Source organism: Plecotus auritus, assembly GCF_963455305.1.
Source record: "Plecotus auritus genome assembly, chromosome: 6".
In the NCBI taxonomy this organism is placed as follows: Eukaryota; Metazoa; Chordata; class Mammalia; order Chiroptera; family Vespertilionidae; genus Plecotus; species Plecotus auritus.
In genome coordinates, this window is record NC_137773.1 from 92,657,178 (window position 1) to 92,682,762 (window position 25,585).

The 25,585-nt window shown below is 54.7% G+C and overlaps 2 protein-coding genes across 7 annotated transcripts; one reads left to right on the top strand and one right to left on the bottom strand.

Annotated features, from left to right (window-relative positions):
• The first annotated feature begins 874 nt into the window (after positions 1 to 874).
• On the top strand, positions 875 to 8,817 carry DDX39A (DExD-box helicase 39A). Of its 2 annotated transcripts, XM_080675219.1 has the most exons (12): positions 903 to 1,007; positions 4,935 to 5,146; positions 5,245 to 5,372; positions 5,945 to 6,037; positions 6,400 to 6,583; positions 7,006 to 7,066; positions 7,269 to 7,387; positions 7,731 to 7,862; positions 7,952 to 8,061; positions 8,163 to 8,307; positions 8,434 to 8,581; positions 8,667 to 8,817. In XM_080675219.1, exons 5-12 carry the CDS (start codon positions 6,554 to 6,556, stop codon positions 8,681 to 8,683), a joined length of 762 nt encoding a protein of 253 aa, XP_080531345.1. In that variant the 5' UTR covers positions 903 to 1,007; positions 4,935 to 5,146; positions 5,245 to 5,372; positions 5,945 to 6,037; positions 6,400 to 6,553; the 3' UTR covers positions 8,684 to 8,817. The 2 variants fall into 2 exon arrangements, with proteins under 2 accessions (XP_080531344.1, XP_080531345.1); XM_080675218.1 differs by lacking the exon at positions 7,006 to 7,066 and having other exon boundaries at positions 875 to 1,007.
• On the bottom strand, positions 8,785 to 25,565 carry ADGRE5 (adhesion G protein-coupled receptor E5). Of its 5 annotated transcripts, XM_080675214.1 has the most exons (21): positions 25,474 to 25,565; positions 22,407 to 22,534; positions 22,096 to 22,146; positions 21,796 to 21,921; positions 21,146 to 21,304; positions 17,908 to 18,036; positions 17,200 to 17,346; positions 16,252 to 16,401; positions 15,607 to 15,653; positions 15,421 to 15,498; positions 13,649 to 13,823; positions 13,461 to 13,568; positions 13,023 to 13,246; positions 11,815 to 11,991; positions 10,861 to 11,052; positions 10,411 to 10,637; positions 10,227 to 10,293; positions 10,008 to 10,099; positions 9,766 to 9,934; positions 9,583 to 9,681; positions 8,790 to 9,496 (listed from the first exon to the last, which is right to left on the bottom strand). In XM_080675214.1, exons 2-21 carry the CDS (start codon positions 22,429 to 22,431, stop codon positions 9,467 to 9,469), a joined length of 2,472 nt encoding a protein of 823 aa, XP_080531340.1. In that variant the 5' UTR covers positions 22,432 to 22,534; positions 25,474 to 25,565; the 3' UTR covers positions 8,790 to 9,466. The 5 variants fall into 5 exon arrangements, with proteins under 5 accessions (XP_080531342.1, XP_080531340.1, XP_080531339.1 ...); XM_080675213.1 differs by lacking the exon at positions 22,407 to 22,534 and having other exon boundaries at positions 25,474 to 25,561; XM_080675217.1 differs by lacking the exons at positions 17,200 to 17,346; positions 17,908 to 18,036.
• Between the last annotated feature and the right edge of the window lie 20 nt (positions 25,566 to 25,585).

Below are 25,585 nucleotides of genomic sequence, written 5' to 3' on the forward strand. Positions count from 1 at the left end.
ACCAGGTGTTCGCGATGAATGCCACCAAAAATCCCAAAATCCGTGCCCAGCATAGAGGCAACATTTCTTTTTTAAAAATATATTTTTTAATCGATTTCAGAGAGTAAGGGAGAGGGACAGACATAGAAACACCAGTGATGAGAGGGAATCATCTATGGGCTGCCTCCTGCACACTCCACACTGGGAATGTGCCCTGACCGGGAATCCCACCGTGACCTCCTGGTTCATACGTTGAAGCTCAACCACTGAGCCACGCTGGCTGGGCGAGGCCACATTTCTTTTCTTTCTTTCTTTTTTTAAAATGTATTTTTATTGATTTAAGAGAGGAAGGGAGAGAGAGAAAGAATCACCGATTGGCTGCCCAGGCATGTGCCCTGACCTGAATTGAACCATGACTTCCTAGGTTAGCGATCAACCACTGAGCCCCGGGAGGCCACATTTCTTAAAAGTAACACACTCACGCCCTGGCTGGTTTGGCTCAGTGGATAGAGCTTCGGCCCACGGCTCTGCTCAATCCTCAGTAGGGGGCGTACAGGTGGCAACCGATCCATGATTCTCTCCCATCACTGATGTTTCTATTTCTCCTCCCTTCCTCTCTGAAATAATAATAATTAAAAAAAAGAGTAACACACCCAGTACAAGTCAATCATTCGGGCTTCGATTGCCAGCACCAAATATGGCGGAGGCCACCTCAGGCCAAACCCCTATCACATGACAGGAGGCAGGCAGACACCGGCCCAACCCACTCGGGCGCCTATTTTTAGATTGACCAATGAACCTGAGGCAAGAGGCACGCCCTCTTTCCTCTCTTTACCAATAGTCCCCAGACATCTTCCGCAGAGCCCAATCACCGCTTCCGCCTCTCTTGACTGAAAAGCCAACGGCCCAGTGAGCAGACCCTCAATCCAACGCAGGAGGCCGGAAGCGCTCTAGCTCGTGTCGGGGCGCGGGACGGGCATCCGTGGTGGGTCGACTTTCGGAGCGCGCGGAGGCGAACGGGGAACTAGGTGAGAGGCAGGTCCGGGGCGCGGGGCCCCGGTGCGGGGACGTCGGGCCTGCGGGCGAGTGGGCGAGGGGAGACGCAGGGGATTGAGGGGAGAAGGAAAAGGGGGCGCGAGACAAGGTGGGGCGGGCCGGTTGGGGCGCGCGCGGGCTGCGGCCGTTGGAGGCTGGGGCGCATGCGCCAGGGGCGGGACGGCAGTTTGCGCGCGGGACGTGGGACTCGGGGCTCGTTTCCGGGAGGTGCTGTCATGGCGCCCCGCCGGACAAGCACTATTAGGGGAGGGAGCCACCTTGTTCGAGGAGACTCGAGGCGTCCCGGGACTGTTTTGGGGAAGGGTTCGGAGGGCGACGCCGAGGTCTGGGATCGCGATGGGAGAAACCGGAGTTTGTAGACGTGATGGGGTTCTCCGAGCTCGAGGGACTTCCCCTCCCCTACTCGGCTCTCTTCTTGCACTCCGTTTAGGGGGGATTTGTGGTTTCAGATATTTAGGGCAAAAACCATGTCCAAATAGGGAGCAAACTGAAGTGGATATCCTTCCTGGGATTTGAGGGTGAAAGGGTACGCGTACATGTCTGAGTTGTCACTTGTGTCGACTTCTAGTTCATCCGCTCTGGGGCCACAAGCAGTCTCTGTCACACCCTCTGGGCGGGACAAATCTCGCCAGATCCTCTCTTGATCTCATTTGTTTTGAGCTTTTGATCCTGGCTAGCCACTTTTTAGAAAAATGTGTGCCTAAAACTCAGTATGTTCCCAAATCTGTCTACCCTTCAAAACCTCTTTATTCCTTTACTTTATAAAATTCATTTTTATTGATTTCAGAGAGGAAGGGAGAGATAGAAACATCAGTGTTGAGAGAAAATCATTGATCGGCTGCCTCCTGCTCGCCCCACACTGGGAATCGAGCTTGCAACCAGGGCATGTGTCCTGACGGGGAATTGAATGGTGACCTCCTGGTTCGATGCTCAACCACTGAGCCACGCTGGTGGGGACACTATTTCTTTTAAATACACCACCTCTTGGTCAGCTAAGAGCGTACGCTGGCATGATCTCATCTTGTAGAGTGAGAAGTCCACCCTTTTCGCTACTTAATTAATCCTCTTCCCTGCCTTGGTTAATCCTCTTTCCTTTAGTGAGGTTGGTCTCATCCCCAACTCCTACTCCTAGTAACTCGCTCTTGGGCAAATGAAGGGCAAAGACTGCCTGGGTCACTCAATGAAAAACTTAATCAGAGATTCCCCAGTACAAACACCCTGGACCCGACCAGATCTTCCACCTTTGTCTTCTGCCTCTTTGTCAACCAGCCAGTCCTACTCCTCATTCCCCTAAAGCCATGGTCGGCAAACCGCGGCTCGCGAGCCACATGCGGCTCTGGCCCCTTGAGTGTGGCTCTTCCACAAAATACCACGGCCTGGGCAAGTCTATTATGAAGAAGTGGCATTAGAAGAAGTTTAAGTTTAAAAAATTTGGCTCTCAAAAGAAATTTCAATCGTTGTACTGTTGATATTTGGCTCTGTTGACTAATGAGTTTGCCGACCACTGCCCTAAAGGGTCTGGTGCTTGGGGGACGGAACGTTTCTCCTGTTCTCCCTGATACCTGGGAAATGACCCTTCCTGTCTTTGCCAGTCGCAATCCTCAGGGCTGGTATCAGGCGATCTTTTCAGGAGTCAGATAAAAATACATGTTCATTTTAGCCTCTAAACTGAGGCCTTGATTTTAGTTCCATCTACTTAGCCATTACTGTTGAGGGCTTACTTGATGTATGCCAAGTTCTGACCTAGGCTCTTTGCTGAGGGGCTGGCATGAGTTGAGGGGTGCTTTTTAGATCGGAGCCAGCAGGAAATGCCTTTCTGGAGCAACATGCCTGAAGGAAGTGGAACTCGTGGCCATTCCAAGCAGCAGGAGCAGCAAGTGCAAAGGTGTGAGGCCCAGCATCTAAGGCCAGTGAGGGCGGGCAAGGGGCAAGATGAGGTCTGACCACAGAGGGGATCCGGTGTAGGGCCTGGTAGGATGGTGAGAACTCCTTTTGAGTCTTACTCTGAACACAGTGGGAGCCTATGAAGGGTTTTGAGCAGGAGTGACCTTCTCTGACTTAGCTTCTGTAGGCTCCTTTTAGCTGCTGTGGGAGAGTGGACGGAGGATCATGGGGGATGGAAAACAGGGAGACCAGAGAGGGGTCTGTTGACATAATTTAGGTACCCAGATTCCCATCAGCTGACAGTGGATAACTTGGTACTGGGTTCCTGTACGATGGAATATTCAGACATGAAAAAGAATGCAATACTGACACATGCTACAACATGAATAAATCTTGAAAACATGCTGCATGAAAGAAGCCAGATAAAAGGACCACATATTATATGGTTCCATTATATGAAATGTCCAAAATAGGCATATTCATAGAAGAGAAAGACTAGTGGTTGCCAAAAGGGTTGTGGGCATAGGATGATAGCTAAAGGGTACAGGGTTTGTTCTAGGTGGTGAAATGTTCTAAAACTGACTGTGGTGATGATTGTATGTATCTATGATTACACTAAAAACCATTGAATTGTACACTTTAAAGGGTATAGCATGTGAATATCTCAAAGCTGTTCTAATTTTAAAAAGAAAAGTAATGGCAACTTGGGACCTGCAAGGTAGCAGGGGTGAGAGCTGGCCTGGTTGTTTGTTAGGGTGGGATTTGTTGCTGATGGGACAAGAATGTGAGAGAGAATGGAATCGCCTTTTCTGAGATGGGGACACAACCTGTGGGGAGAAATGGAGGGTTTTTGCTCTGGGCATTTTGAGTTCAACTTACAAAGGGAAGTGTGGAAGAGGTGGCTGGTAACTGAGGTTGGAGTTGAGGAGAGTCATTGCTGTTAGAGACGCCTCAGCACAGAGGTGTTGAAAACCCTGGACCACAGAGTCATGGAGAGGATGAGTGACAGGATGGCCATAAACTGGGCCTAGGACCCTCTGCACCCAGCTCGGAGAGAGGGGCTCCTTCAGTACTTCTACTCCGTAGATTGGAGGTTGGGGTGGGGCAGGAGTGACAAGAGACAGTGTTGTCAGGTTTGGGTCCCTGTAGCACATCTCAATACCCAGTGGGTGCTCTGTATGTTTTGGATTAAATAAAGCCAGGATGTGAGCTAGTTTGATTTAATTCCATTTACCATCTCAGCTTCATTTTTATTGGCCCAGGCCCAACGGGAGGCCTTTTCATGAGAGCACTTAATTATTCCCCGGTGCAGACCACAGAGCAGGAGGAGCTGGGGCTGGGCAGATGCTGCTCTCACAAACTCGGGTCTCTGCAGGCTGGGTAGATTCCCTTTGAGTTGATTGTGATTGATAGGGACAGGGTTCCTTTAGGCTGGTCTCAGGCAGTTCTTTAGAACTGAGACCAGAATGCTGAGAAGGAGGCATTTGTGCAAAGATCTGGGAGAAGCTCATTCTGGTGGCATCTGTGGGCTATAAAAGCTTTGGGTAGGGACTGGAGTCTGAGCAGCCAAGCAAGGCTGGGTGATTTGAAAGGGGTGGCATGGAATGAGGTTGACGGGCCAGGGAGGAGGATTATGAGGGTCGTGGGGAGGAATTGGAATACCACTCTGAGCAAGTTGAAACCTTTGTGGAGGTCTAGCCGGCAGGGAGAGCTGAGGTGGTTTGGAGAGTGGTTAGAGATGTGGCCACAACAACAGGCTGAAGCAGGGCGATGCTGCACAGATGGAGCTGATGGGATGTGCTGCTGGAGTCAATGTGGGGAAATGATGTCCTGTCTCAGCTTTATCAGCTGGTGGCTTTCCAGGCCAGCCACTAAGATAGGACCCCAATGCATTGTCCTTCTCCCACCTGTGTGAACAGCCTGCAGCTGCTGTGTAGCCTTCTCCCTGGCTGGTGGGTTTTCCTGCATGCATCTCAGTTGCTTCTCTGGGCTCTTCCTCCCTCTTCTGTTTTCAGTATTATGGCGGAACAGGATGTGGAAAATGAGCTTCTGGATTATGAGGAAGATGAAGAGCCCCAGGCTCCTACAGAGAGCACCCCAGCACCCCCCAAGAAAGATGTCAAGGGGTCCTACGTTTCCATCCACAGCTCTGGCTTCCGGGACTTTCTGCTGAAGCCTGAGCTCCTGAGGGCCATAGTGGACTGTGGCTTTGAGCATCCGTCTGAGGGTACGCCTCCCTGTTCCTTCCCACCACACCCCTCCGCTGACAGCCCACACAGAGGGAGAATCCAGTTTCCAATCGCTCATGGGTTCTTTTTCCTTCAGTTCAGCACGAGTGTATCCCTCAAGCCATCCTGGGCATGGATGTCCTGTGCCAGGCCAAGTCTGGAATGGGCAAGACTGCAGTCTTTGTGCTGGCCACCCTACAGCAGATAGAGCCCGTCAATGGACAGGTGGGTGGGCACCCTCCCTCCCAGGCTTAAATTATGTAAAGTAGCATAGACCACGACTCCTTGTGTTAAAAATTCCTGTTTCCACATTCTTTTTGTGGGTTTTTAAAATGAAGTACAGTACTTAGTTTTACAAAATTCTCCCAAAAATAATAAGCCAAGAAAAAAAAACTGGAAAGTGCCCACAGTTTTACCATCCAGAGACGTGGTTGTTATTTTGCGTGTACTTTTTAAATTGTCCCTATTACACTGCACATAGCTTCGTTACTGCTGTAGTTGCTGACAGGCCTTAGCTGTCTTCTCATGCCATGAAAATAGTGTTTCACTCTCTTGGGAGATAATTGAGGTGAATGCCAGTGTTCTGTTTTTGTCATGTTGGGGCAACATCCATGTGCTGCTGCATGTGGGTACACGAGCCTTTGTTTCCTTAGGGTACATGGTGAAGGAGGGAAGTTTAGTGGGGGGTCATGATGTGGTTGCAGAAGACCCCAGTGTAGCTAGAGAGCCAGTGTGGGCTCTAGCTGGGGAGCATTTAGGGTACTGCCTTTAGTGAGTCTCTCTTGCCTACCCAACAGGTGACTGTCCTGGTCATGTGCCACACTCGGGAGCTGGCCTTTCAGATCAGCAAGGAGTATGAGCGCTTCTCCAAGTACATGCCCAGTGTCAAGGTGAGCCCCCTTGAGCCACGCTTGGCGCCATATAGTCCTCTACAGTCTGGCTGGCCTCAGCTCTGACCCAGCCAGCATTTACCAAGCTTGGCTGCAGCAGCTGCCTTTGAGGTTTGCGGTAGTTTATGCTCCTTAAAAGCCTGATGAATTATGCATGGCCCCAGAGGCCTGTGCAGGTCCCAGCCCTGGGCTGCTTTTCAGTGGAGCTGTGCCCAGGCTCTCAGGCCTCTCTAGCTTGGGGAATTGAGGTCTGCTGCGACCTGAGTTGGCAGAGCCATGGGCTGGGTGGCTGTCAGCATGGAGTAGGGTGCGAGGCTTCAGCCCTTAGATGGGCGAAAGTGACTTTCTCTCCACCTGCATAGGTGTCCGTGTTCTTCGGGGGTCTTTCCATCAAGAAGGATGAAGAGGTGTTGAAGAAGAACTGTCCCCATGTCGTGGTGGGGACTCCAGGTCGCATCTTGGCACTCGTGCGGAACAGGAGCCTCAACCTGAGAAACGTGAAGCACTTCGTGCTGGATGAGTGTGACAAGATGCTGGAGCAGCTGGGTGAGTGTCCTTGCGGGTCTGTGGGGGCTGCCAGAGACCCAGCCAGCTGCACCTTCGCCCTCACAGCCCTTCAGACTTCAGAGCCAGGTGGACCCTGACAGGCCAGACCGAGGGATTTCCCAAAGTGGGGTTACGTGGGTGGCCGGCTGGTCTCCTGTAAGCGATTTTAGAAAAGTTCTTGTTGTGACCTAATGTGACCTGCTGCTTCTGACCCCAAGCTGAGTGTGACCACAGGGCCTAAATGAACCACTGTCCGACACACACAAATGTTAGCCTTAGGCTTGCCATAATCTCATCTCCTGCCGGGTTAGCTCTAGACCCCCTGCCTGCCTTCAGTGAGCCCTGACAAGGCCAGTCAGAGATGGGGCTTGTGTCCTGGGAGGCAGCTGCAGCTCTCACCCCAGCAGCTGTCTCTGCCTCAGGCTCCCTTCCCTGAAGCATGGCTGGAGGTGCCCTGGCACGGCTGCTCCGCTCTGGCAGCGTGTAAGTGGATTGCAGCTCCTCCTGGGCCTGCGCTCACCCCAAGACCAGCCCCACAGGCATTGGGGTCTCACCCCTCCCTCCACTCCTTGCTCACACCACCCTCATCTTGGTGCCAGGTTGGGAGGGGCTGGGACTGGTCTTGGATGGGGGTCAAGGTCTGGCAGGCACTCATGCCCACCTGTTTCTTGCCCTCCCCACCCAGACATGCGGCGGGATGTACAGGAGATCTTTCGCCTGACGCCACATGAGAAGCAGTGCATGATGTTCAGTGCCACCCTGAGCAAGGAGATCCGGCCCGTCTGCAGGAAGTTCATGCAAGATGTGAGTAAGCCAAGACCTCAGTGCAGCAGCTTTGGCCCTCCTGGGTCCTGAGGCCCAAGCTGCTGCTGCGGCACGTCACCCATGCTGCCCTCACAGCACAACAATGCTGGAGGCTTGTGGAGCCCTTCTTCCCTCCTCGCTGTCTTGTCGGATTGGGAGCTGAGCTTGGTCCACACCTGAATCAGACCAGAGCTTAGATCCAGCTGTTGGGAGAGAAATATTCACTGGGTACAGCAGCCTCTCTGGGAAGCATCGCAGCATGGAGTCGTTCCTGGAAGGTTCTGGGCAGGCGAGGTGCCCAGAAGTAAGCCCTGCCCGCCCCTTCCTGCTCCCCTCCCCTCAGCCCATGGAGGTGTTTGTGGACGACGAGACCAAGCTCACGCTGCATGGACTGCAGCAGTACTATGTCAAGCTCAAAGACAGCGAAAAGAACCGTAAACTCTTCGACCTCCTGGACGTGCTAGAGTTTAACCAGGTGACACTGCTGTTGCCCTGGGGTTCTGGACCTTTGGAAGGATAGTGGACGGGGACTGTGGCCCTGACTCTACTGCCTTCCTCTGGCAGGTGGTGATCTTCGTGAAGTCGGTGCAGCGCTGCATGGCCCTGGCCCAGCTACTTGTGGAGCAGAACTTCCCGGCCATCGCCATCCATAGGGGCATGGCCCAGGAGGAGCGGTGAGTATGCGCCACCTGAAGGCCTGAGGTGGGACCCTCAGAGGGAGTGCTACTCAGGAACCTTGTACCTGATGGCTGCCTCTTGCTTCTCCTGCACCCAGCCTATCACGCTATCAGCAGTTCAAGGACTTTCAGCGGCGGATCCTGGTGGCCACCAATCTATTTGGCCGAGGGATGGACATTGAGCGAGTCAACATCGTCTTCAATTATGACATGCCTGAGGACTCGGACACCTACCTCCACCGGGTGAGTGGCCCCACAGAGGTGTCATCTCCCTGATGGCCCCTTCCTGGAGTGGGGACCTGGCCTGGCTTGTCCTCAGATCCTCTGGTTGTGTCTCTGCCTGACCTGAGTTCCTATATCTCCCTGCAGGTGGCCCGTGCGGGTCGCTTTGGCACCAAAGGCCTGGCTATCACTTTTGTGTCTGATGAGAATGATGCCAAAATCCTCAATGATGTTCAGGATAGGTTTGAAGTAAATGTGGCGGAGCTTCCTGAAGAAATTGACATCTCCACATACAGTAAGTGGCTCGGGCAAGAGGGTTATGCTGGGGCCCCGGTGGCCTCTCCTCCTCTCTCACTGGCCTCTGCACGTTTGTCTTACAGTTGAGCAGAGCCGGTAACCACACACCTGACATCCCGGCGCCACCCTGCATCCCACGTGCTGCTTCAAATCCTCTTTCTAGGCGACAGTGGGGCTAACTTTTTACTGTTCAAAAACTGTAGATTTGTGTAAGAATAAATTTTTATTATGGAAGCCTGGCTCCCGCCCATTTGTTTCTTACTGGTCTCTTCACATTTCACAGACATAGTGGGCCTGGTCAGTGAGCCCCCAGCCAGCAAAGCCACCTCCTGTACTAGTATCTTCAATGTCAACATTGAAAACTTTATACAGATTTTTTTTAAAAAACCATTACACAACATCCACGACCTTCAAAACAGTGAGAACCCTCTGTCCGGGAGGCAGACTGGCCTCTGTACCGTGAGCTGCAGGACCTAAAGAGCCCTGCCCTTCTCCCATCCTTGACCTCAGTCTTAGCTTAAAAGGAAAGTAGAACCCCAGCACGCTGGCCTCTTGTTTTGTAGCAAAGACAGATGAGTGGGAGGCCAGGAGCCTTGTCTGTCCAGGTGTTGGGTACCAGGGCAAGGGGCTGCAGCCCTGTCCAGCTCCTGCCCACCCTGGGTCCCAGCTGGGGTGCAGCAGAGGCAGCCAGAAGCAGGTCCATCAGGTCCGACTCCACCCTGACTGTGTTCCTGGGTTTGGCGCCAGAGAACAACTGTTGATGCCCCTTCTCTGGGGCAGGAGACAGGAGGGAGCAGGATGGTAGGAGAGGAGGGGACAGTCTTCAGTATGTGCAAAAGCTGCTGAGGCCACAGGAGCTGCTGGCCTGGCCAGAACCTTGTAGTCACATACCAGACTCCGACGGCCTGAGGACCTGGAGAGAGAGGAACCCAGTAAGGACTGATTCTGGCCCAAGGCTGCCTTCTGGCCCTGCACCCCCACACCAGGGTTGGCCCTTACCCTAGTCTGGTTTTGGCTAGAGCTGGATGTCGACGTGGCAAAGTCCGAGTACTTATTCCCAGTGACCATGCGGGCCCACTTATGGTACTCTTCCCTCACCTGCAAGGCCCAAGGTGTCAGGTCAGGGGAGGCAGCCCCAGGAAGTAGGGGAGGGGGACCCCCACTGCTTGACCCACGGCCCACCTTTTTGTTGAGCAGGCAGTGCAGCAGGAAGAGGAAGAAGCCCTGCAAGCAGTTGAGGATGGTGAAGGCATAGGCCAGCACGTGGCTTCTCGGGTTGAAGAGGAACAGGCCGAAGACCCATGTGCAGCCCAACACCAAGAGCTGTGCGATGGCCGTGATGGTTAGCACCCTGGGATAGAAGGGAAGCTGCAGCAGGGGACACCCCACACATCCCCCCTCTCCCTGTCGGCCCCTGCCCTCACCTGGCCTTCTTTAATTTCTTCATGTCTGGGTTGATGTCATTGAACTTCTGAGTGAGCTTCCAGACAGTTATCACGAAGATGACAGCATTGCACTGGGCGGGGAGCAGAGTTTGGATTAGGGGTTGTCCTTGGAGCTCACAGGGAGAGAGCTGGCCTAGTGGGCTCAGTGAGGAGCCAGGTGACACAGGCCTTAAGGGTGGAGTGTGGGGGATTAGTTACCAAAATGATGAATGTCACAGGTCCCAGGAAGCTCCAGAGGAAGCCACGGGCGGTCTCCAACCAGCAGCTGGATGAAAAGGGAGGGGTCTGGTCAGGAGCCGGAGGGGATTGGGGCACCAAGGTTGTGGCCCCACACCCCTGGCCAGCCCCCAGCCCTCCCGTGGCCTTATGACTCCCCACTCACTAGATAACGCGGCCGTAGCCCTCGGACCACACAGCCGCTGAGATGGCCACGATGAGGAAGGGAACGCCGTAGCCGATCAGGTAGAGCCAGGGCTTGCTCAGGCCCTGACCCTGGAATACACGCACCACGAGGAAGTAGAGCTCCAGGCCCTCTAGGCTCATCCAGCAGAAGGCAGCCAGGAAGCAGTAGTGCAGCAGCCCGGCCACCAGGCGGCAGCGCAGCCCCACCTGCGGGGTGGGGGCGGGGCAACTTCAGCGAGTGGGCTGCCGGGCCAGTTCCCCGCCAGAGCACTGGTGGTGGGCGGGGTCGCGGCTGGGGCGGGGTTATGGGCGGGATCGGGGCGAGGCCAGGTGGTGCTCAAGCTGGTGCATGGACGGCGCTACTCCGACTGGGACCTAGCTAGCCTAGCTTCCAGGTGAGAGTTGGGCACTCTGTGAGGAGGGGCCTCACCTGGCCTCCTTCGTTCTCTATGCCCGCCAGAAATATGGCAGAGCCCAGGAAGAGGCATATGCAGAGGTGCAGGTGCACAGTGGTGCGTGAACCCTGGATGGGCCGCACTAGCAGGAAGGTGAGGATGCACAGCAGCAGGCAGACCAGCGACAGTGCCAGTCCCACTTTGGTGATCAGGGCCAGCTTCAGGTCCTAGATGCAGGATGGAATGGGAGGGGCTTGATCAGCACCCTGAGGCCTTCTGCCCTCCTTGTGGGTCCCACAGGCCAGACCCACCTGGGACCTGCCTGGCCTCAGGACTCAGATCAGGCTGATTACCTCCCCCCACCTCTTCTGCCTTCAACATCTGAGCAAGCCTGCTGTGTCTCTGTCATCCTAAATGCGCCCCCACACACAAACACACATACACATCCATGGGTGCAGCAAGGATCCCAACTATCCCCCCAGAATGCTCTCTGGGAAAGGTCCCCAGTGAAGCTTTGACTGTCACATCCTTTTCCAACACTGATGGGTCCCCTTCTCTGACCTCACCTCTTGCCCCTTCCACACCTGGACACACCTATCAGCCCACAAATCCTATATTTTAGCACTTTCTGGGCCTTTGGCCTAGACCACCAACCTCCTCTACTCTGCCTGGCCCATTCCAGTTATCCACATGGCCCAGTTTATCTATGGATCATCTGAGGCCAAATACAGAAAGTTGTGCTCCAGCTTTTAGCGATATTTAACAACTAGGTCAACTGGATCGGGGTGGACAGAGGTAAGCTAGCTGGAGTAGGGCCTTCAGTCAGGCCACATTTAGTTGCTAAGTCATGGGGGCTTGTCTGTGGGACCACCTGGGCTGTGCAACCATACAAAACCTGTTGGGCCACACCATCAAGAACCAGCTGCTCATCTCACCTAAGCCAACCTTGCCATCTGTGGACTTCTGAGGGTAGCCCTGGGGCTGCTCACCTCCACATCATAGTGGGCCATGAGGACGGCAAAACTGCTCAGGTGGCTGCATTTGCAGATGATGCTGTTATTACTGCTGCCCTGCTTCTCGCAGCCTGTGGTGGACCAGTACCCACCACTGTCGTTACCCTTCCAGAAGGCACAGATTAGCTCCTCACGTGACTTGGGCTTCGCCGGCTGTGGGCAGGTGGGGGTGGTCAGAGATGTTAGCCTGGAGTCCACTCTTGGGGTCTAAGCTTGGGCTGGGTCTGAGGAAGCTGCTTTTCGTTGACAAGCATTTACTGAGCACTTACTGTGTGTACCAGGGCAGGGCACAGCAGTGAACAGGACAGACACAAATCCCTGCCCTTGTGGGGTTGATATGCTCATTGGGGAGACAGGCAGTAAATAATAAACCTATAGATAAGTAAACTAGATAGTGTTTTAGCAGGTGGTGGGTGCTATTAAAAAAAAAAAAGAAGAAACAGGATAGGAGAAAGATAGGTCATGACTGATTACAGATTACAATATATATATATATATATATATGCCTAAGTGACTATTGCAACCGAACGGACAACCGAACAGGCTGTGTGGGGTGACCAGGCCGGCCGGGGGGTTAGTGAGGGGCGACCAAATGACTGAGCAGCAGGCTGCATGGAGCGACCAGGCTGGCAGGGGAGGGCAGTGAGGGGCAACCAGGCTAGCTGGGGGGGCAGTTAGGGGTAACCAGTCTGGTGGGGGGTGTAGTTGGGGGCAACTAGACCAGCAGGGAGGGCAGTTGGGGGTGACCAGGCCAGCAGGGGGTGGCAGTTAGGAGCCAGTGGTCCCAGATTGTGAGAGGGATGTCTGACTGCTGGCAGTTGGATATCCCTAGAGGGGTCCCGGATTGGAAAGGGTGCAGGCTGGGCTAAGGGGACCCTTCCCCCCCACCTCCACCCCCGCACGAATTTCGTACACCGGGCCTCTAGTTTTAAGTAACGAGGTCAGAGAGAGCCTAATAGAGAAGGTGGCATTTGAACAAAGACTAGAAACAGGTAAAGGACTGAGTCATGTGAGGGAAAGGTATCTGAACCAGAGAGCACAGCAAGTGCAAAGGCCCTGAGGTACATTTAAGGAAGTAGCAGAATGGGCAGATGTGGGGAAATGAAGACTGCAGAGGGACCACCATGACCTTGGCTATGGGGTAAACAGTGGGGCTGATCCCACCTCCCCACCCAAGGACTCACATGGTGGGAGAAGGAGAAGGTGACAGAAGGGTCTAGTTTCTCCGTGTTCTTGTTGCTCAGAAAGACTGTGTTGACAGTGGAGAGGATCGTGGACTGAGCACCTTTGACAGAACTTTCATGTATCTTTTCCAGCTGTTCTTTCTTCTCAGTGTCCAGCTCCACGGAGGCATTGACCAGCAGTGTCCGCATTGTTCGGCTGGAGAATATGCCTGCCACAGTGGGGCCTGGGGAACAGACATGCTGGCTACCTTCTCCTGCCTTCCTCCCTCCGTCCCTCCCAAGACATCTAAATTAGGCTTGGCCAGTCCACCATGATGCCTGGAGTCCCTCACGATGGCTCAGTTTCCAATTGTTACATATTTGGAACCTCACCCCTAGCCATATCCCAGCTCTTTCTTCCCTCTCCCACAGGTGCCCTCTCCGGCTACCTGCTGTTACCTGAGTCCCCGACTCCAGCTGCCTGAGTCCAGTTCAGCTTCATTCGTGCATGGCTCTGGCCCAGGGTGACGATTCCATTCCCTTGCTCCTGGATCATCAGGGACAGCTCTGAGGGGAGAAGGGCAGTGACTGCGGGATCCAGATGCAGGATGGGACCAGGGCTGGGGCAGGGCAGGAAGAGGCCTCACCTGTGTCCAAAGAGGAAAGGTAGGTGAAAGAGGGTCCAGGCAAGGTCTTGGCCAGGGTCCTCAGGACTTCTTCAAGGTATGAGAGCAGGTGAGTGGCCATGCGGTACCGGTCAGGCAGGGCCAGGGCCTCCAGGTCCCCAGGGGCTTCCAGCTCATCCAATGATGTGATGAATTTCTGGGGGTGATGGGTGACAGCTGCTGGGTCCCTGCACCACAGGGACCGCCCAAAGGACCCTGATTTCACTCCCTCACTAGGGAACACACTGGAGAACCCCCCAGGTTGCCGGGGGACAGACACGGGGAATCATCTAGGTACTGCAGTAGCCAGAAGACAGGTGTGAGTATATGCCTATATGGCACTTAGCATTTATTAGCCACTGACTTTCTGCCAGGTTCTCTCCTAAGTCTGCACTGTCTAGAACACTCACCACGAGTCGTGTGTGACACCACACTGAAATGGTAATATTTTGAATCTATTGGGTTAAATGGGATCTTCACATTCATTTCACTTGTTTACTTTTACTTTTTTAATTCTTTTTTAAAAATCCTCACTCAAGGATGTGTTTTTATTGATTGGAGAGAGAAAGGAAGGGGGAGAGGGAGAGAAACATCTCTGTGAGAGAGAAACATCAATTGGTTGCCTCCCGTACACACCCCAACCAGGAATTGAATCCACAGCCTTTTGGTGTAGAGAACAATGCTGCAACCAGTTGAGGCATCTGGCCAAGGCTAGTTTTCATTTTTTAAAAGTATATTTTTATTGATTTCAGAGAGGAAGGGAGAGATAGAAACATCAATGATGAGAATCACTGGTCAGCTGCCTCCTGCATGGCGCCCCCCACTGGGGATGAGCCCGCAACCTGGGCACGTGCCCTTGATCTGAGTTGAACCTGGGGCCCTTCAGTCCACAGGCTGATCCTCTATCCTTTGAGCCAAACCAGCTAGGGTTATTTTTACTTTTTTTTTTTTTTTTTTTTTAAATAAAGCTACTGGAAAAATTTAAATGACATAAGGGGCTCATATACACTGAGTGGCCAGATTATTATGATCTCTGAGTGCATAATAATCTGGCCACTCAGTGTATATCCTATATAATAAAAGGCTAATATACAAATTGTCCCCTCTACCAGGAGTTGGACCAGCAGGCAGGCCGGCCAACCGCCCATGTCCCTCCCCCTGGCCAGGCTGACCGGACCCCACCCATGCACGAATTCATGCACCGGGCCTCTAAAATATATATATATATATATATATATATATATATATATATATATATATATATATTCTCAACCTTTGTGACTCTGCTCCAGAGCCAAAATTCTCAATTGCTCCATTCTGTAGCCATTCTATCCCTCTTTTTTTTTTTAAAATATATTTTATTGATTAATTCTATCCCTCTTGAGTGTGAGTGTGAGTGTGTGTGCAAGGGCCCTGCTCCAGCCACCGGGGAACCCAGGAATCGCAGTGTGTGTGTACATCCGTTTGTGCAAGAGGGGTATACAGGGTATCCTCAAAAATGTATACATACTTTAACAGATGGTAGCTCAATTTTGAAAATGAAATATACTTTAATCAATATTGCCTTTATAATTGTTCAGGGTGTGTCCATACACTTTTGGGGGACACCCTATATATGGTGTGTGTATAGTGTGCATACAGCCATAGGTGTTTCTCTGATTAGAGGCCCCTGCTTGGGCTGTCTCCACTCACACTGAAGCATCCCCCAGCCACCCCCACACTGTCCTGGGCTCCCCGCCAGGTCATGTCCTTACCTGGATGGTATCTTGGGCCGAGGCAGACTTGAAGTCTCTGCTCAGTTCCTGGACTTTTTCAAAGAAGTTGGAGAGAGTCTGGGGAGAGAGGAGACGAGGGGTCAGAAAGCCTCACATATGGGTGGGGGAACGTGGGGAAATTAAGGGGAGGGACCTTGCCTTCTGGTCCCAGCTGGAGTCACTCACCTGGCTCTTGATTCCAGGGGGCAGGGTCCAGGTGGGGAAGGAGATCTCTGCAGGGGACAGAACAGCAGCAGTCCATTAGGGGTGTGTGTGTGTGTGTGTGTGTGTGTGTGTGTGTGTGTGTGTGTGTGTGTGTGTGTGTGTGTGTATTGGAGGCAGGGCCTGGGGTCAGGCCAGCTATCTTCACAGTGAGTAGTCCTTTGTTTATTCAGGAATCTGGGCCCCTCTCCTCTCTGTGCCCCACCCCCTTCCCGTGTTCAGTCCCCCTCCCCCCACGCCTTGGCTGGAGGTGATGACACCTGCTGACTGCACATCCCTGAGTGGCGGATGCAGGGGTTATGGGACGTGTGCAGAGGCCTGACACACAGCAGGTGAGCCCCGCACAGAGGTACAGGTTGTGAGTATTAAATACCTTTGTCCCAGTTAGTAATTAGTTGCTGCCCAGGGTCCCCCAGGAGCCTTCCCCTTGGTACCCCAGCTCCTTCCGCAGGACCCCCAGATCTTTTCCCTTTAGTCTCAAAGAATGGAAGCCTGGCCCAGCAGGTGCCCCCAGCATTCATTGTGCTGGGTTTGTGTGGCTGCCCGTGAGCACGTGATCAGGTGGCTTGAACTGTGGGTCTTTGGGAATGTGGGCTCTGAACTCCAAACCTTGTTCACAGACGGTGTTGTTTGGGCCATTGGGGGACCCAGGAACCGGCTTCCAGCCAGGGCGGCAGCGGCACTCATAGCGGCCCTCGGTGTTGTGGCATTGGGTCGAATTGTGGCAGGAGTGTTGCCCCGAGGTACATTCATTCACATCTGAGGACAAAGACAGAGCCTCAGGCCCTCCCTCCACTCCTTGGTCGCATCCTTCCTGCCCCTTCTCTCAAATCCCTTAGCAGTTCACACTGAGGACACCCCACTACACCCCGCTTACCAGGACCTACAGGATACAAACTTGTGGTGATATTTTCCGCTGTAAAAGCACCATAAGCTCAGAGCGCCCCTGCAAGGTGGACAGGGCAGGGCTGTGTGTGCAAGTGTCATCCCAAAGCTGTGTCCCCACCTGTGGGGCGGGATGGACTGGGGGAGGACCTGTGATGGACTTCTGGCCAGGGAGGCTGACACACTGACAGCTCCCACAGGCTGAAACTGTGGGCTGTGAGCTGTGGCACCGCTGCGCCCAGAGCTGCACTCTTGCCCTTATTAGAACAGAATCCAACCCTAGCTGGTTTGGCTCAGTGGATAGAGCATTGGCCTGTGGACTGAAGGGTCCCAGGTTCGATTCCGGTCAAGGGCACATGCCCGGGTTGCGGACTCGATCCCCAGTAGGGGGTGTGCAGGAGGCAGCTGATCAATGATTCTCTCTCATCATTAATGTTTCTATCTCTCTCTCTCCCTCTCCCTTTCTAAAAAAAAAAAAAGAGAGAGAGAGAACAGAATCTAAAGCTCAGCCCTGCCCGGCCCAGGTGCCCTCTCCTCACTGCCTGCACTAGGCAGACACCATTGTTGGAAGTCCTGCCCCTTCTCTGCCAAAGCTCCTTATGGCAACTTCCTTTCAGATGGCTCAGCCAAGTAAAGAAGATGTGGTTCATTTATGGGCTCTGAACTCCGAACCTTCACAGACGGTGTTGTGTGGGCCATTGGGGGACCCGGGAACCGGCTTCCAGCCAGGGCGGCAGCGGCACTTATAGCTGCCCACAATGTTGAGGCAGTGGGTGGTTTTGTGGCAGGGGTTTTGCCCCAAGGTGCATTCATTCACATCTGAGGACAAAGCCAGAGCGTCAGGCCCTCCTTCCACTCCCTGCACCCACTTCTCATTGCCTGAGGATCCCACCATTAGTACACATGCCACCTCCTGGTGACCTTCAACTTCACCCTCAAAGCACATTACAGCGGCCTCCCTACAAGATGGGCAGGACAGGGACTATAGTCTCCAGTTTATAGGTGGCAAATCCAGGAGGGACACTGAGTCACCGGGACTAGGTTTCTTCACCAAGGACTCCTGCCTATTCCCTCCTGGGCCCTGGCCCTGGTTCCCTTCTGGGAACCAGAAGTCACACCTCCCTCTGCTGCATGTGACAGATGAGGAAAGGGAAGGGTCGGGGGTGCTCACAGAGACTCCACAAGGAAACCTCAGGCCCAGAAGGCCCTGCCATCGCCCTGCTCTGTGGCAGGGCTTCTTGGGGAGGCGAATCCTTAGGCGACTCTCAGGCCTTGGCCGGGAACCTGAGGATCTTCTGCCTCCTGGGGCTGCGGGACCTGTGTCGCTCCTTCCCCAGCTCCATCCAGTCCAGCCTCACAGCGTCCTCCCGGGGCCTCTACCTTTGCACAGCTTTGGGTCCTCTGGGTTGAGCTCAAATCCTGGCGCGCACGTGCAGATGTAGCTGCCATGAGTGTTGACACAGGTGCTGCGGCTTTTGCAGATTCCAGGGTTCAGACATTCGTCCATGTCTGCAAGGGGAAGGAGAGGGTGGTGGATGCCTGCAGCCGTGGGCAGCCTTCAAGCCTGGGAGTCAGCCATGTTTCCTGCCATAGAAGCACCTGGAAGGCCCCACTGCCTCCTCCCAGGCGAGTGGTGCCTTTTCTAATTCACATGGAGGTGCCCTGTGGGTAAGCATGGTGGCCTAGACGCTCTGTTGTCCAGATGTGGCCAGAAGCGGTCCAAGTCCTCTGTCTCACTCCCTCCACCCCACTCCACACTGGGCAGCTCCCAGCTAGGGCAGGGACAGCACCGCCACGTGGGTCCCAGACTGAGGACTTGGGCAAAGACCAGGTTGGGCCTTCCTGGAACCAAGTGCGGGAGAAGTGCTGCAGGCCTGAGCAGGCTCGTTTCGGTGGCCTTGGTCCTGACTCCCCCGGGGGGTGCTATTGGCTGAGCTCTCCTTGAATCCTGTTGACTCTGGTGAAACAGCACTCTCCCATCCACACGACTTCTGAGATTCCAGCCCATGGAGATGGACCGAGAACCACCCCTGAGCCTGAGCCCTTGCGGACAAGGCTTTTAGGCCGGGGCCCAGAACATGAAAATGATGCCAGACAGGCCAGGGCCACCTGGACAGCGGGTGCCAGGCCATGAGGACAGTGGGGCTGACATCCAGCCATGCAGCCTTGGGGTGTGAAGGTGCCCCTTCTGATCCCCCTGAAGGCATCCCCTGGACTGGCAGGGAGTGATGAGAATCCACATGTGAGCAAGGCCAGCAGTGGGCAAGGGCTGGGTGCCTGGAGCGGGGAGCAGTGGCTGATGGGTGAAGAGTGGCAGGTGTTTCTGTCATCTGACTCCTTGTTCTTCTACCAGGGACACAGACTTGTGGGCTTTGCCAAGAGGGGTTCAAGCTCCATCTTCTGACCCCCAGTGGCACCTGGGTGGACCTCCTTGGGAGAGGATTGAGCCTGGGGTAATGGTCCCCGATGACGCCCTCTCTTGTCACCTGGTCCATGTGGGAGCCTCTTCCTTCACTCAACTCCCAGAGCTTGGGGCCGGGTGAGGAGTCCGACATCACCCAGCCCACCCCCAACATGTAACCCATCTGGATCCTGGTCATCAAGCTGCCCACAGTCCTGAGAACTGAAGTTACTGGGGAGGGTCAGGGTGGGCACTTGCTTGGGGGAATAGATGGAGGCTGAGTGGCTGAGAATTGGGGTCAGGGTATCAGGAGGCAGCTTCTCCAGCTGGGGCTGTGGGCCAGAGGCAATTTTCTTGAGGGGGTCCCTGGGCCATCATGGCCCGGGGGGTCTGGGTGGGCCTGGCCTGGCTGCCCCTGTGTGGGCCCTGGTGGCATCAGGTCTCATCCCAGCAGTCACTGGCGGTGGGGAAGAGGGCGATATTGCTCTGGAATGCACTGCACCATGAGCTCTTGAAGTATCTTGACTGCCACCCTCATTTGCTTTATGCAATAAGACGCCAGGTGAGCAGGCTCCGAACTTCTGGAATGGCCTCTGCAGAGGGTTCTGAGTCTTGCGGTTCAGAGAGGGTTGGGAGACCAGGTAGATGCCTGGGATGGCCCTTTGATGTCTGGAGAAAGAGGGGTGAGCAGCAGAGGAAGGGGCCCAGGTCTCCTGCTCAAAGCAGACCTTGTGGGCCATGAAGCGAGCAGACACGTCCTCAGGTGCAGCAAAGGCTGGAATGCTGCGGTGGGCAGGTGCACAGACGGCCCAGCTGAACCGGTCACAAAGCTAGGTCTTCAGGCGCAGGTCCTGAGCCAAACCCGCAGGCAGCTCTCTCCCTGAGGTGCCTCCTCTGCCACCTCACTCTTGCTCGGCCGTGTCTCTGCCCAGCAGCTCTGGCCCTATCTCTCAGCCTGGACTGTTCCTGGCACAGCCACACACCTCAGTGCCCACAAGCACCACCTGTGTGCAGGGCTTGCCGTCGTGCAGGCACGCTGAGTGGGGCCCGTGACCACCGCTGCGGTTGTGCAGGTGGCTCACTGCACAAGGGGGTCCAGCCAAGGAGGCAACTGGGGGCTAAACACCAGCTCACTCTCCATTCCCCAAATACACTTGTTCACCTGGAGACAAGGGACATGTTTCCAATTCACTTGCAGGCTGTGCCCTGTGCCCTGTGCCCAGGCTACATATTGGGGGCATAACATCCCCCACCCAGGCCCCCGTGGACCAGCAGTGCCGTGGATGGAGCCCTCCCGCTGGGCTCCAGGCAGGTGCAGGTGGCCCCTTCCCTCCCACCAGGAGGCTCTGCCACCTCCCTCCTCACACAGGGCGGGCCTGCGGACCCATCTCAGAGCCGACAGGATCCCAAGCTGAGCCTCCTCCCCTCCTCTCTGTATTCTGCACTAACCCCCTCTCTCTGGGTGGGTCATGGCTTCTGCCTGAACATCGCCGGCTCCATCTGCCTGCGAATGCCTGAAGCCCCTTCCCTGCCCACCGGCTCTCCCTGGAAAGGGAGAAAAGCCTGGTGACGCATGGAGGCGTGGCTCCTCTTGGGTCCCTGGTGAGGGGATGGGCCAGCCCAGCTGTTCTGAGTAGCCACCCGGGGTATGTCCCCTGGGATGTCCAACCCGGAGAGGGTGTGTGAGATCAGAATGAGCGTAGTCTAAAAACCCAACAGCCACCACTGTGTGTGCTCTATGATCTCATATACTTTCCCAGCAATTCTGTGAGGTAAGCACCATTGTCACTCCCTTTTATAGATGGGTAAACTGAGGCACAGAGAGGTGAAGAACGTTTCCAAGGTCATACAATTCACAAAAGGAAAAGCTTCTTTTGTTTTTATCTGTAAAAGATAGGCACTCCCCCCTGCCCCACTCTCCCTCTCTCTCTCTCAAAACCACAATATCACATCTCGCACATTGCCAGTGATTTCTGAGTAAGTGTCCTGGCTGATGTTGCATACACAGCTGTCAGGTAGCCATACCAGGACTTGGGTCCTGGCTCAAAGGCCACCCTGCCTCTCTGTGCTAGTGGGACAGACACAGCACACTTGTCCCCACTCAGACCTGGGGGCTGCACCCATATCCAGGGCCCAGCACCCTGTAAACTGCATTAATGGCTCTGGTGACTCCAAACCACATGGACGGGAAGATGGAAGATGCAGGGTGATTCTTACCTTGACACGTGTTCTCACTCGCATTGCTGAACCGTGTTGCCCCAGAAACAAGCCTGAATCCTGAGTAGCATGTGCAGTAGTAGCTCCCCTTCGTGTTATGGCACTCTGCGGCTTTTCCACAGGCAGTCCCTGGCTTGCCTTGTTCACATTCATCAATGTCTGCAACAAAACGGGATAAAGGGTCACCTCCCAAAGCCATGAGTGCCCTCAGGGCAGAGAGCCTGGTCCCATACCCAGCATGGAGCCTGATGCTCAATCAGTGTCTTTTGGGAAATATTTAGACTCTCAGGCAACACTGCTGTGGCTGGAGCAAGCCATTCCTGAAACCCACTAATCCGCTGTGCTCTGCTCAGCTTCCTGTCTGTCACCTGGATTTGGATACAGGAGCAAGTGCTGAAGTGGTGGGTGGGTGGAAGCTCTGCATCCCCCTCCCCAGTCCTGGAAGGGTAAACTGAGGCACAGGTTCCAGACTCTTAGAGACCCAGCTCCTCCCTCTGTACAAAGCCATGTTTATTCACTTCTCATTTTCCACCTTCTTATATTTTTCTTTCTCTTTTCTCTGTCCTTCATGATGGTCTGAGAACAAAGGCTGAGGCCACCAACCACCATTCCGTCTCCATGTAGCCCTCCACCACCCCAAGCCTCTGTACCTTCACAAGTCTCCCAGGGGTTGACGTTGATCTCCCCAGATGGAGATTTTAATCCTGGGTTACAGCGACAGGCAGTGCCACTGACACATGAGGAGTCCGTAGGGCACTTCTGGGAACAGGCAGAGGCTGTGGGACGGAGACCATGGTCAGAAGATGAGGGCTGAGCCAGAGGCTGGAGCGGGGTGTTGGGAGGGGCAACCCTGAGCTTCCCCTGCAACAGGCCTTTCTCCTGTTTGGGCTGAGAGGTGCAGGTGGGGATGGGACTCTGACTGTGAAGGGAGTTACTCCCAGCAGACTCACCCCTGGTGCTCTGGGGTCCATCTTCCAACAGAATCAGCAAAACACACAGCGCTGGAACAGAGAGGTGGGGGGTCAGCGGGGGCACAGAAGAGGGAAGGGAGGCCTGAGGGTGACACATCTGAGGGAAGGGGCTGCTCACCCCTCCCAGGCTCGGGCTCTGTCCATTACTCAAGGAGCGAGTGGCAGGTGGCACCTCCCTGGCCTCCAATGCCCCTGGCCAGAGGGTCTGCACCCACCGCCTGAGGGGGGCTTTCAGGAACTGAAGGATGGGGAGGGGCCTGAGCCTGGCAGGGGTCTTGGCTTCTGCTGACCTGTGGGCAGCAGTTCCGGAAACATACTGGAGCCAGGTGGCCTTGGTTCTACTCCCAGACCTTGGTCAGGTGCCTCAGTTCCTCAGTTTCCCCTTCTGTAGAATGGGGATGAAGAGGGGGCCCTTTTCCTAGAGTGTGAGAGTTAAGCACACAAGTACTGCCTGGTGTGTCAAAGTGCTTACTGCTGTCATTTTTAAAAAATATATATTTTATTGACTTTTTACAGAGAGGAAGGGAGAAGGATAGAGAGTTAGAAACATCAATGAGAGAGAAACATCAATCAGCTGCCTCCTGCACACCCCCTACTAGGGATGTGCCTGCAACCAAGGTACATGCCCTTGACCAGAATCGAACCTGGGACCCTTGAGTCCACATGCCGATGCTCTATCCACTGAGCCAAACTGATTAGGGCCATCACTTCTTTAGGTAAAAATGAAGGGGTTGGACCAGGTGTCCTCTCAGATCTCCCAAATCTAAGGTGCTCCGGCCCACACCCTTCCTCAGGGACACAGGTGCATGCACACTGCACCCACATCTGTCAACCACAATGACCAGCTTGGGACCCAGTGGTGACGTTTCACCCCCTGGCTCCCCGCACACAGGAAGATGCTGGGGGCTCATGTTCGGGGTGGTGCTGCATGGGCACCCCAATCCTGCTCTTCCTGCTGCTCAGGGGCACCCCATCCCAGGGCATGTCCTGCAGTTCTCCTTAAGTCAGCAGAGAGTCTAGAGATGAGGACCCATACATCAGAGAGACAGACAAGGAGACACAGATGGCAGAAAATAAAGAGGAGAGAGAGAGAGAGAGAGAGAGAGAGAGAGGAAAGACAGAAATGGAGAGAGAAACACAGAAGTAGAGTTAAGAAGACAGTGATCTAGAGAGATGGACAGAGAAATAGGGAACTCCTAGAAAGTGAGAGACACAGATGCCAGCGATTAGACAGAGAGACAGAGAGATGGGAGATAGAGAGCCAGATAGAGAAACAGAAGGGGAAGGGAGGGAGGGAAGGAGAGAGGGAGGGCGGGCAGGGCCTGGGCAGCAGTGGGGTGTGGGGTGGGCTTGAGGGATCCATCCAGTCCCTGCTGATCTAGAGATGCTGGGGAGGCAGCCCAGACCCAGATACTCCAGGGAGACCAGATTGGGGGCAGCGGGTAGAGGGATGGGGCCCAGGGAGGCAGGGCAGAAGTGAGTCACTTCCTGGGCCAAATGAAGGGATAACTCATGGCTCCCAGTCCCCCATGGAGGGGCTCCCAGGGGAATTTTGGGGTCTGTCATTGTGAGCACAACTTGAGGAGCTGTGCAGGGTGTAGACTGGAGGGTCCCCTGAGCACTCAGTCCCAATGTCCAAATTTGATACCTCTCAGGCCAGCAGAGGGCAAAGACCCCCACACCCTCCCCGAGGCCTGCGCAGATGTGGTAAACTGAGGCTTGATTTCCCATCTTCCTCCTCTCTGGCCACAGGGTTTGGTTAGTTCTCCCTTTGGTGGAAACCCACTTCCTCTTTGTAGGACAGACCACAAAATGACCTTCCCTGGCAGAGTGGGCCCTGGGCCAATTTGTAGCAACTTCAATGCTCACAACTGCCCAAAGAGTCAGAAGCTCTGTTTATGTCCATTCTGCAGATGGACAAATGAGGCTCAGAGCCCAGGAAAGGCTTATGGAGAATCTGGTGAAGACAGGGCTGGGGAAGATGGAAGTGAGGGGTCAAGTTCCCCAACCCTGCAGGGAGGGGGTTCTTTGTGCTGAGCTGGGCTTTCCTGCCCCACCACAGAGGCTGCTGGGGGAGACCTCCACTTGGGGCCCAGGAAGTCCCCCAAACAGGATCCTGGAGAGGGTGGCTGGTCACCTGCTCCCAGTCCCATCTGGGTTGCTTTCCCCTAGCTGAGCCCTGGGCAGTCAGATTCCTGCCTGGGGCCCCTGTGGCCGGGGTGGGGCAGTCATTCTCTCCTGGCTCCTCCAGCTAAGGATCCCTCCCCCCCAGCCCATCCCCCAGACCCTCCAGTGAAATAATAATAATAGTAACATTAACAACAACAACAACAATAATAATGTTTACTTAATTCTTACTGTGAACCAGGACTCAACCCTTAACAAGCCTGTAAAGTGGAGACCAGTCTTGCTCTGCCCCATTTCACAGACCTGGAAAGTGAGGATCAGGGGCTCTGTGACTTGGCCCCCTGACACATCGCCCCCTTCAGGTGAGCTACACACGGACTCGGCTAATTTACTAAAAATCACCTAATTGTAATCATGCAACAGGCGAATTATATGCTATGTAAATTACACCTCACCTTGATAAAAAAACAGCTCACGCCTGGCACCCTGGCCCCGCACAGGGAGCCCCATCCCTGTGGCCTGGGGAAGTTCTGAGTGGCACCCCAAATGTCATTTCTTAACTCTCTTTGTTGCCTGGTTGCCCAGGCAACGAGCTGCCCTGATAACCTGATAACCGTTAGAGCCACCCTGGGTGGGGCGGGAAGGGCGGCAAGGGGGAAGTCACAGCAGAGCTCAGGTTCAACCCACAGCAGCAAAGCCCTTCAATGCACAGCTGTCCCAGCTGGGTCTGGGGGAGTATAGGAGGGGGTCTCCAGGCTTCCCCTGCCACACAATGGGAGACGTGTGGGGGTCACCCCGTTGTGGAAGGGTCCCCCCCTAGCTCCCTAGCCCCCTCTCTGACATCTGTTAAGAGTGACTTCCTGAGGGGATCACAGCACTCATTCGCCCCCTCTTTTCCTCAGGCTCCAGTTTCCCCGCTTAGGGAGCAGCTTCCAAGCGGATCTGGAAAGAGCTTGGAGATCCCTCTGGGGGTGGCGAACAGACCCTTAGAGCACCCGGGGGGGTTCCTGCCCGGGCGTGGGGGGTACCCGGGCACTGCCAGCTGCTCTCCCATGTGCCACGGCTCCCGCCTAACCATGTGGCTTCCTCCATGTCAGGCCCCGGAGCTGCCAGCTGTGCCTCCTATTTCTCCTCGGTGGCGGTGGTGTGGGGAGAGTGGAAAATGGAGGCACCAAAGGGGTGCTACCAGGAGCTCCCTTACCCTTCCCAGAAGGGTCCCCAAATTCTTACCCTGTAGGATGTGAAAGGCACTGAGGCGGGGACCTTCCATGGTGACCTGAGCTGCCAGCAGGGTAAGAGGAGGTTGGGGCAGTCCCGAGTCCCCAGGCTGGGTAGCGGCGTC